At 42.5% G+C, this 14,887-nt stretch overlaps 1 protein-coding gene across 2 annotated transcripts in view; it reads left to right on the forward strand.

Moving 5' to 3' along the window:
* The first annotated feature begins 5,260 nt into the window (after positions 1-5,260).
* Positions 5,261-14,887, forward strand: part of GADL1 (glutamate decarboxylase like 1) — a 116,949-nt gene continuing 107,322 nt past the window's right edge. For both annotated transcript variants that reach the window (XM_067561847.1, XM_067561848.1), the window contains exon 1: positions 5,261-5,305. In XM_067561847.1, the coding sequence (XP_067417948.1) occupies positions 5,299-5,305 (7 nt within the window). In that variant the 5' untranslated portion in view covers positions 5,261-5,298. The remainder of the gene's footprint in view (positions 5,306-14,887) is intronic.

Genomic DNA, 14,887 nt, shown 5'->3' on the forward strand with positions numbered 1-14,887 from the left:
CAAAATCATAAAAGTCTTAAAATAAGATTATAATTGTTGAGGTTTTTTTATTCGCCTTCTGGTTTTTGAGTCTTTAGGGTACACTCAGGCCACACTTTCAAGCTCTTCTCTGAATCCCTGGGAGTTAGAAACTTAGGTTCATTTTTTATTTTTTAATGAAAAATGAGATTCTTGTGTAATCACTTGTCTCCAGGAGCTAAGGCTTTAAGTAAAACACCACCTATTGTGAGACTCACAATAAAATCATGACAGCTGGCAAAACTGAGAGTGTGAAGATGGAATTCTCTGTGATGTGCAAGTTGTACATTTTGAGGGAATAATATTCAATAATGTATATGACTTAAAACAAATGTTCTCCTCTCTACTGTTTGTCTCTTCTCCCTTTCTCTGTGTCTGTCTCTTTGCCCACTCTAACCTCTCCCCCATGTGTCTGGTTCCTCTGCCACTTCTTCCTTTCCACTTGAGAGTTTGAATTGTTAAATGATTTGAGTTCCAAAAGGCACATAAATTTCAGTTACTCTTCTGGTGTCTTTTTTTGTTTTTTTTTATAACACCAAATACAGACACAATGATAAAGATGTAAATACCTAGTTTTTATTAAGCGTTTTCTCCCAGGCATCTTTGGCTGGAACACAATAAAATATTCAACTCTGAATTATGTGACTATCAAAGGGTTTTGGTAATGTCATAAACTATTAGCTGAAGCTTATAGGGTTGTGGGTTTTTTATTTGTTTTTTAATCAATGGGATTCTGAAATGAGATTATAGCCCTGTAATTCAAACTGTGCTTGTTTATTTGATATAATACATGGACTTGATTTTCTGATTGCCTCTGCTCTCACTGTTGCTTTCCTTCCCTGATTCAAACTGCATCCTAGTGTATTTGGTTTATTCTAATAATTTTTATTTGTGGGTGTGCTGTAATCCTTGTGAAATACAAGGGGTCAGGTGCCATCATATTCCTGGATTATGAGATGTTCTTTTATCATGAGGTTCTTTGCCAGAGAGTGATTTCTATCCAAGAAGACTTAATTTAAATAAAAAAGACCAAATACTGTGCTGATTTCCAACAAAATCTTGCAAAATTCTTGGGTAAAAATTGTTACTAACTCTTCTGCTAAAACAGAGTGCTTAACAGGGAGAACAATACATCTTTTCACAAACGATTGTGATCATGAAATTAGTAATGCACATGTTAAGTGAAAAGGAATGGCTATGCAACAACTGCAAAAGTATCTAAAACAGGTCTGTTTGTGCTAAAGAACTGGGAAAATCAGAAGAGAAACACAGCTTGTGTTATAAAAATTGGTGCCTATTACATTGTAAAAAACCAAGTTAATCTGTGTATTAAATTTGGGTTACTGAAAACAAGAGAAATGTAAAACAAACAAGCAAAAAACTTTATTATTCTAACCAACTTAAGCTGTTTAAAGGTGCATCCCACAGACTGAAGACACCAGAAGATAACAGTGCACAGTGAAAAAATCCCAAAGCATGAAGAAAAAAAAATGAAGTGCTTTATAACAGACTGGTCAACTAAGCCAAACATGCCATATCTGGACAATTGAGTATGCAATCATCTACAGAGATATTATAAAAAACACTGGCTGGGTGAGGTCTTACTGTTGTTTAAAAATTACAAAAATTGTACAAAAATTACAATAGGGATCCTAGAAATCCATTTGCCATGGAAAATAAGGCATTTGCATTTTTACAGAGAATAGTCTGTGTAACAAAATAACTAGTTTTTACTCAGGCCACCCAGTTCTGAGGGCAGCGCCACTGCCAGCAGCAGTGCTGAAGTAAGCGTAGCATGGTATGGTATTGCCACCCTTAATTCTCTGCTGCTGCTGGTGGTGGCGCTGCCTTCAGAGCTGGGTTCCAGCCAGCAGCCACTGCTCTCAGGCCGCCCAGCTCTGAAGGCAGAATCTGTTTGGCCCTCACAATGTTGTGCTTAGGTTTATGTGGCCCTCCTATATAATAAGATTGGGCATCACTGCTTTAATGTGTCTCAAATTTCAGATAGTCAGTTCTTAATCCATTTAATATGTGCTTTATTGATATTGTACTGGGTTAATTTTTTAATTAAAATATTTTGGGGGCACTAAGTCAAATGACTTACAAAAGTCTAAGTGTGTTACATCTATGCAGTTACCTTTACCAGCCAAACTTGTAAACTCATCAAAGAATGAACTCTGGTTTACTTGATGGTTTACTATTTTCCATAAAACCATGTTGATTGGTGTTGGTTATATTTCTGTTCTTTAATCCTTTATCAATTTAATCTTATCTCACCTTTTCCAATATTTTGCCCAGGATAGATGGTTACCCAGGTCATCCCATTTGCCATTTTTGAATATTGGCACAACATCAGCACTCTTCCAGTCTTCTTGAATTTCACAGGTATTCCCAGATTTATTAAAAATGAATGTCAGTGCGCTAGAGATCTCTGCAGACAGCTTTTTAGGACTATTGTGCAAGATAACTATATGCAAGTTATCTGGATCTTCTGGTTTTAAAAAGGTTTATCCCTACTAGATGTTGTTTAACATCCTCCTTAGTTAATAATGGATAGGAAAGTAATTCATTATCCTCATGTGATACAAATACATCATCCTGTTTCTTTCCAGGTACAGAACAGAAATATTCATTGAACAATTCTGCTTTTTTAGCATCATTAACAATTTTTACTATCCGCATCTAGTAATGGACTATAGCACTGCTAGGATTTCTTTTGTTCCTAATATACTTAAACTCCTTCTTATCATCCTTAGCACTGCCAGCCAGAGAGTTTTCCCTGATGTCTTCAGCTTCCCTTATCCATTTTCTACACTTCATAACTTTTCATTTATATTGATTGATATCTATTTCTCTTTTTCCCATTTGTTATACATTGCTTTTTTATTTATAATTGCTTCCTTCACTTTGTTACTGAACCAGGATGGGCTTTTAGCTAAAGTTGTCCTCTTTCTTTATTGTGTAATTGTGGCTTTTGGCCATTTAATATACTCATTTAAAAATTCCTGATTTTCATTCACATTTTTCTATCTAAATTTTTTCTTCCCAGTCAATTTCACTCATAATTTTTCTTAGCTTTGGAAATTAACCCTTTTGAAGCACCAAGTTTATATATTAATGTTTGGGACTGTCCTCTCTTTGCCCAAATTGAATGTAATCAGGTGGTTCCTAATCACTGGACTGGAAGCGAGTTGTTGCTTAATTCATCTTTATCCATCATAGTGTGGTCTAAAATAGTTCCCTTGTGCTGGATACCATATCTTTTGTGTTAGAAAATTACCATCTATAACTTAGAAACTCTAATGACATTTTGCTATTGGCTACATTGAAGCTAAGCAAGGGTTATATTTGTTTTTTCTTGAGCACTGAGAATTAGGATACTGTATATGAATAAATGTGCAAATCGCCTTCAGAGATCTAAAGAACATCTGAAAAATCTTTGCCAAAATGTAATTCAGCCTGAATTTTAGTGAAAAACATCAGCCTGTAGGGGATTTACCTGTTAAGAGTTTGGATACTGTTCATGCCTCCTTACTACCATGGCTCTAATAGCCTGTATAGATATAGCTTATTTTTATTTTATGGAAAGATGGCAACTCTTATGGAATTAAAGGGATAAGTTTACGTCTTAGAACTAGGAATTCACATGTGGGGAAGAATGGGATCAGTGGCCTGAAAGGAACTAGAGTAATAAGGTCAGACACAATTCACCCAGCAAGGGGTTTAAAATAGCACTAATGGCTGGGCAGACATGCCAAGGTCTTTTTTAGTCTGCTGTTCCCTAAATATATTGGCATTTCTCTCACCCCACTATAACTTCATGCAGTAGTGGCTTCATCTTTCCAGAAAAATCACAAAGGGCAATCATTGCCCAATGCCACCAATCTTCACTCATTTGAATGGAAGAATTCTTCATTTTGGATCAATGTTTAAGGCATTCCTATTGTGAGGACAGATTTTGCGCTGAGCATGTGTGCATCAGGTAGATACTGATTACATCTCCCTCCTAATTTTTTTGATATCTCTTTCATGCACAGTCACAGCTTGGGACTGCCCTACCTGCCACACAACCAAATTTCCACCCAACCCTGCGCCTGCTATTTATACCCACAAAGTCTGATTCTTCTCTTTACTTCTCATGGTATGATTGATTTAAATGGAGTTTCTCTGTCTGGAGTTACCCTGGTGTAACTCAGCGAAATCTGACCCTTTAGCTCAACCCTATTTATATTTTCCCTTCCTTCCTCCTAACACCATCACGTCACGTAATCACTGTTGCCTTCATTTAGAAGAGGGAGCTCCCCTCGTTTTGCAATATTATTTAGGTGTCTAACCCCCCCCCCCCCAAAAAAAAACAAACAAACATACAAAAACTAAACTCATAAGCTCTCCCCCACTTTAGATTGAAGGATTTCCCCATGCCTTTCCCGTTGCCTGCTCAAATCTCCCAGGCAAGGCGATAGCTTCCTTCCCCGGGGCTTAATTTCACAGCCAATGGCTCTCTTTTCTGACGCAGGATGTTACTGCGTGTGTTTCCAGCGAGAAAGTGACATTGGTTTTTGAATCTCCCTTGTTTCACACTGCCCCCTCCTCCCGAGATGCCAAACCAAGTCCTGGCGGGCCTGGAAATGACGTTCCCATTGCGCTTGAGAGGGAGCCGCCCCCCCAGCCCGGGAAGGGAATTCAATCACGCTTCTGGTGTGGTGTCGTGTCCTCCCGCCACAGCAGGCAGGGCGTTGGAGGGCTGCGTGACCAGCTCTCTGCACTTGCAGGCCTGTCTGCTGCCACAGCCCCCCCCCCCCGGGCTAGTCACACGCAGGCAGCAGGTGCTGCAGCCCGGACACCGGGGGCCCGCTGCGGCCGCGTCCTACGTGCCCTGTGTGTCGCCCAGGCCCCGGGGCGCGCGGCAGCAGCTCCGCGCGCAGGACAGGCGGCGGGCAGGGAGCCAGCCAGCCAGCCCCGAAGTTATTAATAAGGCGCCGGGAGGCTGCAGTAGCTGGGGAGGGGGGCGGGGGCAGCTCTGGGCGGAGGCTGTGGGTGAGCCAAGGGAGACGCGTGAGCCCGCCTCCTCCTCGCTCTCGCTCCCTCCACCTGCTACAGCCATTTGTCAAGGGCGGGCTCTGGCACCGGACGAGGCGTGACACCTGAGCCGGGCCCCTGAGCAGCAGCCACCGCCGCCGGGACAGCAGCGCTTGGGTCGCGCGCTCTGCACCGCGGGGGCGTCCATCAGCAGCAGCAGCAGCAGCCAGCAGCAGCGGCAGCGCCGACTACGGAGGCGAGATGGAGGGTAAAGGCGGCCTGGGCAGCGCCTTGGTTCTGGCTCTTTGCTTTGGCTGGAGCGGGGCCTACCCCCAGCCCCGCCCGCTCGCCCGCCCGGCTTTCGCGCCTTTCCTCACGAGCAGTAGCGGGGGGGCCCCGCTTCCTTTGAGCCCAGCCCCTTGGCTCTGTAGGGCTGGGTTCCCTGGGTGATAGGGGGCCTGTGGGGTCGGGCTGCCTCCCTCTGGGACAGCGGCGGTGGGGGATGCAGCTGCGGGGGGCTGGGGGCTTCCCCTTGGCGCTTGGGTTGGGACTTTCCCGGCTCTCAGTGCCCTGGATACCTTAGCTGGCCCTGAGTGCCAGGCTGCCAACCTGCTCCGAGATTGTCCTGGAGTCTCAGGGTGCCCAGATTGCAAGTGTGACAATTCGGGACAGGAGGTGGGCAGTGATAGGTGCCTATAAAAGGCAGGCCCCCAAATATTGGGACTGTCCCTATAAAATCGGGACCTCTGGTCACCCAATGGGTGTTTCCAGGAATTGAAGATTAAACCAGAGGTGATGCCAGTGCTTAATTTGTAACGAACGAGGTGCTGAGGTTCAAGCAATTTTTTTTTTTTACATTCACAATTGATGCAGCAGAGGTGCCGGGGCTATGAACTGCCAACCCTAGAAGTACTGGGGGTCAGCCCTGGCACAAGTTAAGCATGGGATAAGGAAAGTGTGGATGGTGGATGGGGGGGCATAATTGGAAAGTTCTGTGGGGATGCAGGCCTGCCCCACCTGTTGCCTCTGCCGCCACACTCTGAAACTTAATATGTAGATAGACAACATACATTAGCAACTACTTCCTCCTGCTCTCTGTCCTGTGGCTGGCCGGATCCCATGCAGAGCTTGCAGGCATCCCTCCCTGCCTGAACCAGCCTTAGTCAATTTAGCAAGTATTCAGAACAAGACCAACCAAAAGGGGGAACACAGTTGGGATACACAGTCCCTCACGCGATGACAGGGAGAATGGCACCAGGGTGGGAGGGCACTTGGGGCTGGATCATCTCAGTTAGCAAGACACTGGAGAATTACCAGTCACTTTTTGTTGGCGGGTGGTGAATAGGAAGGTAGGAGGGCGGTGTCTGGAGTGCAGGTGTCTTTGGGATTTCACGGGGGAAAACCTGGGGCAGTTCTGAGGAATTTCCTCCGGGTAAAGTTGTGAAAGGGAGTTTGCTGGTCTCCTTGACGTACTTCTTCTATAGTAAGAACTTTCACAGCAATTTAGGGAACCCCTCAAAATGAATGGATGTTGGATATACATAATCTCCATTTATAAAAGAGCTCCAGTAATGTATACCAAACCCTTTAAGATGCTATAATGTTTTGAACAAGTATCATAGAATAGTGAAATGAAGAATTTTTGTTAAAATAAGTGCTCTTTAAAGATCAATGCTTAGCCCCACTACCCAACCCTTGCACTGGGCAAAAGTATGCACAGAAATATAATGATGCTATTTGAAGCAAATATCTTAGGAAAGGAAAAATAAACCCATTGTATTAATGCATTAGTTGTTACACCAGAAAGTAATTACAATAGTACACGGACCTATATTAAAAGGAAGAAAGCTGTTAAATAAATAGGTGATGGACAAAAAAAGCTTAAAACATAGGTTTATGACATTAGGGATGGGAAAGACCTATTTTTTCATATAACCGTGACACATTTAATGATGTTTGAAAAGATAACTGTCAAGGGCATAGTTTGGTGCATTTATAAATTAGGTTACTGCAACACGATTAATTTGCAAAGATTAGAAATGTGCAATTTAGTGGTTTCTTTAGTGGGAAAAAAAAACCTCCTCCTCCTCCTCCTCTCCTTTTTCCAGTGCTGAGGTTGGGTAGGACCAAGGTTATGAGAAGATTCCATCCACATTTGTTTTGAGCCACCATTTGAGTCCATTGCGGGGGTGGGTGAGCTGCCTGGATGGTTTTGAATACCCCGTTGTACCACTGTCTCCTTTAACATCTAGCAGTGTGGCCAAACCATTGTAGTTGGTGTTTTTGATGATTACAGTCATGCACTATTCTTTCAGTCTTCTATGGATGTTGTCATTTCTTAGGCCAGTGGTTCTCAATCAGGGGTATGCAGAGGTCTTCCAGGGGGTATAGAACTCATCTAGATCACTGTTTCTGAACCTGGGGGTTGTGACCTCCAGGGGTGTTGCGGGATGAGCTTAGAGGGAGTTGCAAGTACAGGGCTGGCGTTAGAGGGTGGCATGCAAGACAATTACCTGGGGCCCATGAAGCTAAGTTATATGCTTCACGGGCTTCAGACAAGGCTAACAGGTGAGAAACAGGCTCAAGTATCACACTGAAATGTAAGTACAATATTTATGTTCCAATCGATTTATTTTATAATTATATGGTACAAATGAGAAAGTAAGCAATTTTTCAGTAATAGTGTGCTGTGACACTTTTGTATTTTTATGTCTGATTTTGTAAGCAAGTAGTTCTTAAGTGAGGTGAAACTTGGGGTATGCAAGACAAATCAGACTCCTGGAAGGGATACAGTGGTCTGGAAAGGTTGAGAACCACTGTCTTAGGCAATCTAGCCTTGTCACCTCTATGATATAGTGCAGACACCTCATTGCAAATGTTTACAGCTTTTGCTCCAAAGATGCTTTGTCAATACCCGTGTTTCACAGCCATATAATGTGGGTAAAATGAGCATTATGTATAATCTGGTTTTAGTTGTCATGGCACTGATTTAAGGTTTGAAACATTTTTATTCAGACACACAAACCTTCTGCTGACAGTAGCTGCTTGACTGCTGACAATCTGCCTGTTCATGTCATCTTCATAGCAGTTGTCATGTGTTATGATGGAACCCATGTAACAGAAGCTATCTACTAGTTTGATGTCTACAACATTAATGACTAGCTTAGCCTGTTTCTTGATTTTTGACATTACCATTAGTTTGGTGTTTTGTTCATTCATTTTTAATCCCCAGTGGCCCTGTTTCTATTCTGTTAATATTCAATGAGCTATGTTTGCAAGAAATCAGATACTGTAGAATAAAGCTGTTGTACATTCATACTTTATTAAAATTATAAAGGAGACAAAAATGGGTCCGGGGTGGACTATTGCTAGTCTGAAAATTTAAAAAGTGTACTTAGGGATGGACATTCCACCTCCTATAAAATCAAGAATAATATTCTAGATCAGTGGTTCTCAAATTTTTCCGTACTGTGATCCTGTTACAACAGAAAAAAGGTTTGGGAGCCTCCTTCCTTCTAGTCATAAAGTTAAGGGTGACTGCGACCCCTGAGACTTGGTTGCAGCCCCCAGGTTGAGGTTCTGTGTCTAGATTTCCACATCTCAGGAGCTCAACTTTTTTTTTACATTGATTTGGGTTTAAATCTTGAGCATTTTATTTGTGGGGAAAAAAATAACAATAAAATATACTTTTAGCTGGAAGCTCCGGATTCTTCTTATTTAAGAATCGTGATTTTTTTTGTTTAGATTGTCCTAGATTGAATGAACTTCATAAAGCTACATGACATTTCTGGTATGTTTTGAAATATGCTGTAGTGTACACTGTAATTCAAGACATCCTACTGTGTGAGAGAGACCTACATGGAACTGAACATCCTTGAAAATTATTGATCTCAAACATAATTAATTTTAGTTTTCTTTACCGAGACAAAACTAAAAATAAACTTTTAGTAGCCACAAATGTATGCATCAGACTCACTCAAATGCCCAGCTAGAGGGTCCAGTGCTCCCTTCTATTGTGCAATGGTATTTATACTCAAAGGTGGCCAAAATGTGCTGCTAAAATTTAAATAAAGCTCTAAAATGATGTCTAGTCAGCAATGCACATGACATTCCTTGTGTACGAGACTTCCCCTACCCCATCAATTCTGTGCTCTTTCTTGCCATGCCACCTCTCTCCTCACAAAAAGCATCTGTTACTTTCATATTCTTCCCCTCTACCGAAGAATTATTCCATCCTCCATCCCTCCACCATCTCACATAGTACTTTTTTGATCAACTATGTGTCCCTCTCCCCATTACTTGACTTGAAGGTCCTCTAAGTTGTTTCCCTATCTGGCAGGTGTTCTTCACAACAGCGGTGGGGGTGGGTGGGTGGCTCTGTGATTTCTGCTGGTGGCAGTGGTTGCAGGCATGCTGTCCTGTGGACTTAGGTAGTTGGGGGGCTAAGTCAGTTGGGCAATGGGTTCCCCCAGTGATGGGCTAGGTAGTTGGTTGGGGAAGGGTCCTCCTCAGTTCTGGAGGTGGGATGATCTCCACTGATTGCTTGAGGTCTCCTATAGCATGTGTGAGTTTTGAGATCAGATTTTTGGGCTGATGCATGGGTAGTTCTCCCCTGGCTGGAGGGTGTTGGAACAGGGCTCCAGGTTCCTTTCCAGTACCAATTCATAATACTTCTAGTGGGGCATGTGCAGGCATCAGTGGGCAGAGAGGTGGGGTACAGAAGCTACAGGACTCCACTCACTGCAGCAGTAGTACGGCTCTCCTTTTGCACAACTGCAGTAGTTGGCAAAGTGGAAAGGGTTGCAGGGGTGACATTGGTTCATCTGTGGTGTGTATCTAATGCTCTCACAGCAGCTACTGCAGTCACAGAAATAGTGGGAGCGCTCAGAAGGGACTGAACATTTTAACAAGCAGAGCCAGCCTTAGCATTTTTTGAACAGGTCGTGAAACAAGTTCAAACTACTTGCTGTCAGTTGTAGCCCAATTTTTCTCCATAAATCATGACCCCATTATGTACAGGGCCAACTTAATGATTGCAGGGTGGATCAGCAAGATGATTCTTTGGGATACACCGCTAATTTAACTAACACATTGTATGTAAAAACTGTTTTTGTGTGCGCACACATCAGTTAACTTTTTCAAGTCTGTCTAGGCAAGGAAAAGGCCCAGAAACATACCTATTTTTTCAAAACGTGAAAGCTGAGATCTTCCTTCATGGGCTCTAAAGGATGAGTCTATTTAGAAGATTCTCATGCTCACCCCCTTTAGCCCATCAAATAAAGCAGAATGGAATAAAAAATCACAGAGGACAGGGAGCACAGCTTATGCAATATGATTCCTTTTAATTCTGAACTGCTGGCTGCTCCTCTGTGTGAATAGTACATGTCTGGGCAGCTACACCGTATCAGCTGCTGCTGGCAGAATGGAGAGATGAGTCTGAGAACTTCATGCAGAATCTGAAACTGTAATGTACAACCTAGGAAATGCAGCAGAAGTTAAGGCTGCCTGACGCTTATGGCAGTTTGACTGGAATAAGGACTGCAGGATAAATCCCTTTCTCTGTCTTAAAATCTCGTTTGACAAAAGAGATGTGACATCCTATGTTAATCTCAGTTGATTGCAAGAAAAGAAGCGCGTGTTTCCAAGAAATCAAGCTAGCATAGAATAAAGCTGTTATACATAAGTACATTCATACTTCATTAAAATTATAAAGATTTTTCTAGGCATTTAGTGAATGTTTAGCAAGATGGTTAACTTGACATTTGAGAAGCATGATAAATAATGTCTCATCTTTGATTAAGATATCTTGTCAATTGTCAATTACATAGCTAGAAATTGTCACATTATAATGCACTGGGAATCTTATTCACATTAACTTTGTTCTTATGGCTTATTTGACCATTTATATTTCATATGCCTGAATTCCTCCCTCCTTAATGAAAACTGTCTTCTTATTTGAAGGGCATTTAGATTTCCATCAACATTTACAGTATGCTTTAAACATGAAGCATGGAAAATTTAAATACACACATTTGCATTTCTGTGTTTCTTTTAAATATTCAAATGCAGGACAAAAACAAGAGTCCTGTAGCACCTTAAAGACTAACAAATTTCCGTGGACATAAGCTTCCGTGGGCTGCAACCCACTTTGTCAGATGCATGAAATGGAAATCACAGATAGGAGGTATATATACACATCCAAGGGTAAGAAACAACAATGGGGAGGGCAAGTGCTAACAAAGTCAATTCAGTTAGAGTAGATGAGGCCTGTTCACAACCGTTGATTAGAAGGTGAGAATGTGTGAACAGTGACAATTACTTCTTGTAATGAGATAACCGTTCCAAGTCCCTATTCAGACCCAGTCTGATTGTGTCAAGTTTGCATATGAGTTCCAGCTCTGCAGTTTCTCGCTGAAGTCTATTTTTGAAGTTTTTTTGTAGAAGTATGGCAACTTTCACGTCAGGTACAGAGTGTCCTGGGAGACTGAAGTGCTCTCCTACTGGTTTATGGATGTTACCATTTTTTATGTCTGATTTGTGTCCATTTCTTCTTTTGCGTAGTGACAGTCCAGTTTGGCCGATGTACATGGCAGAGGGGCATTGCTGGCACATGATGGCATATATTAGATTAGTAGATGTGCAGGTGAATGAGCTCCTGATGGTGTGGCTGATATGGTTAGGACCTGTGATGTTGTCACTCGAGTCGATGTTCAGGTAGAGTTGGCAACGGGGTTTGTTGCAGGGATAGGTTCCTGGGTTAGTGTTCTTGTTGTATGGTGTATGGTTGCTGGTGAGTATTTGCTTCAGGTTGGAGGGTTGTCTGTAAGCAAGGATAGGCCTGCCTCCCACGGCTTGAGCGAGTGAAGGATCATCTGCTAGGATAGGTTGTAGATCCTTAATGATATGTTGGAGAGATTTTAGCTGGGGGCTGTAGATGATGGCCAGTGGTGTTCTGTTGTTTTTTTTGTTGGGTCTGTCCTGTAGTAGATGACTTCTGGGTACCCGTCTGGCTCTGTCAATTAGTTTCTTCACCTCCCCAGGTGGGTATTGTAGTTTTAAGAATGTTTTATGGAGATCCTCTAGGCGTTTGTCTCTGTCTGAGGAATCGGAGCAAATCCGGTTGTATCTTAGGGCTTGGCTGTAGACAGTGGATCGTGTAATGTGTCCAGGGTGGAAGCTAGAGGCGTGAGGGTATGTATTGTGGTCTGTTGGTTTTCGGTATAGGGTGGTATTAATGTGACCATCCTTTATTTGTATTGTAGTGTCCAGGGAGTGGATTTCTTGTGTGGACTGGTCCAGGCTGAGGTTGATTGTGGGGTGGAAATAATTGAAATCCCGGTGGAATTCTTTGAGGGACTCTTTCCTGTGGGTCAAGTTGATGAAAATGTCATCCATGTAGCATAGGTAAAGGAGAGGTGCTTGGGGACGAGTTTCGAGGAAGCGGTGTTCTAGGTCAGCCATAAAAATGTTGGCATACTGTGGGGCCATGCAGGTGCCCATAGCTGAGCCACTGACTTGAAGGTATATATTGTCTCCAAATCTGAAGTAGTTGTGGGTCAGGACAAAGTCACAAAGTTCAGCCACCAGGTGTGCCATATCATCATCAGGGAAAATGTTCCTGATGGCTTGTAGTCCATCTTTGTGTGGAATGTTGGTGTAGAAAGCTTCTACATCCATAGTGGCTAGGATGATGTTTTCTGGGAGATCACCGATGGATTGTAGTTTTCTCAGGAAGCCAGTGGTATCACGAAGATGGCTAGGAGTGCTGGTGGCATAGGGCCTGAAGAGAGAGTCCACATAGCCTGACAGTCCTGCTGTGAGAGTGCCAATGCCTGAGATGATGGAGTGTCCAGGATTCCCAGGTTTGTGGATTTTGGGTAGCAGATAGAATAACCCTGGTTGGGGCTCACGGGGTGTGTCTATGTAGATTTGTTCCTGTATTTCTTTAGGGAGTTTCTTAAGTAGATGTTGTAGTTTCTTTTGGTATTCCTCAGTGGGATTGGACAGTAGTGACTTGTAGAATGTGGTGTTGGAGAGTTGTCTGGCAGCCTCCTGTTGTAATCTGACCTATTCATGATGACTACGGCACCTCCTTTGTCAGCCTTTTTGATTATAATGTCAGAGTTGTTGTTGAGGCTGTGGATGGCGTTGCGTTCTGCACGGCTGAGGTTATGGGGCAAGCAGTGTTGCTTGTGTACAATCTCAGCTTGTGCACGTCAGCAGAAACACTCTATGTAAAAGTCTAGTCTGTTGTTTCGACTGTCAGGAGGAGTTCATGCAGAATTCTTCTTCTTGTAGCGTTGGTAGGAAGGTATCTGTGGATTAGTGTGTTATTCAGTGGTGTGGTGGAAATATTCCTTGAGTCGGAGATGGCGAAAGTAGGATTCCAGGTCACCGCAGAATTGCATCGTGTGTGGGGGTGATGTGGCAGAAAGAGAGTCCCCAAGACAGGACAGACTCTTCTGCTGAGTTAAGTGTATAGCTGGATAGATTTACAATATTGTTGGATGAGTCAAGGGTATCACAGTTGTGGTCCCTTGTGGCATGTAGGAGCTTAGATAATTTAGAGTCCTTTTTCCTCTGTAGAGAAGCAAAGTGAGTGTTGTAAATGGCCCATCTTGTTTTTGTAAAGATCAACCAAGTGGACGTTTCTGTGGAAGTTTGGCTTTTCATGAGCTTATCCAGCATTGAGAGTTCTTTTTTGATCTTCTCCTGTTTGCTGTACAGAATGCTGATCAGGTGGTTCCATAGTTTTTTTGAGAGTGTGTGACAATCTCTCACCACAGTCTGTATAATATGTCCATTGTAAGGGATTTTTCACTTTCAGTCCATTTGGTATGATGTCCATTTGTTTGCACTTGGAGAGGAAGATGATGTCTGTCTGTGTCTGTGTGAGTTTTTTCATGAAGTTGGTAGATTTCCATTTCAGTTGGCTAACTTCAGTGCCTTCCATGGTGAAAAGTTCCAGAGGGGTAGCTATGTTAGTCTGTGTACAGCAGACAGGAACTTTTGAACATTTATCCAAAATATACATAGAAAAAAGTTAACGTCCCAGCAGCCCTTTTTGTTTTATCACTTGCCGTCACGAACTGCAGAGGTTGTGGGAGGCAATAATTTGTAAAGCATCAGAATTGGCTATTTAGGAAGAATTGGTCGGACACAGTCAAGTTGAGCTGATTTTTTTCTGTTTTTCCCCCTTCTGTGCACACAGGTATTTCTTATTAGCAATAATGGGGGTTTATGTATACATGTAGGGAATCTTGGATGTCCTTACATAAATGCAGGGAAAATAGGGAATAAACAAGAAGAATTGGAAGTATTAGTACAGAAGCTAAATTATAATTTAATTGGTGTCACAGAACAGGCAAGATAAAAAGGGAGGAGGTGTTGGATTCTACATAAAGAACATATACACTTGTTCTGAGGTCCAGAAGGAGGTGAGAGGCAAAGCAGTTGAAAGTCTCTGGGGGGGAATAAGGGTGACATCATGGACCATCAATCAAGAAGAGGAGGTGGATGAGGCATTTTTAGAACAAATAGCATAAATATCTAAAACACAAGCCCTGATAATAATGGGGGATTTTAACTTTCCAGAGATCTGTTGGAAAAGTAATAAGGCAAAACACAAAATTTCCAGTAAGTTTGTGGAATATATTGGGGACAACTTTTTGTTTCAGAAAGTAGAAGAAATAATCATGGGGACAGCTATTTTAGACTTGATTCTCACCAACAGGGAGAAATTGGTAGTGAATTGAAAGTGGAAGACAGTTTTGAAATGATAGTTTTCATGATTAAAAGGAATCAAAGAGGTCTAATCCTACCTTGAATGCAGGTGCAAATCCTACCTTGA

This window comes from Emydura macquarii, unplaced genomic scaffold (genome assembly GCF_026122565.2).
Source record: "Emydura macquarii macquarii isolate MOO-44397 ecotype Brisbane River unplaced genomic scaffold, CSIRO-AGI_Emac_v2 contig_2422, whole genome shotgun sequence".
In the NCBI taxonomy this organism is placed as follows: domain Eukaryota; kingdom Metazoa; phylum Chordata; order Testudines; family Chelidae; genus Emydura; species Emydura macquarii.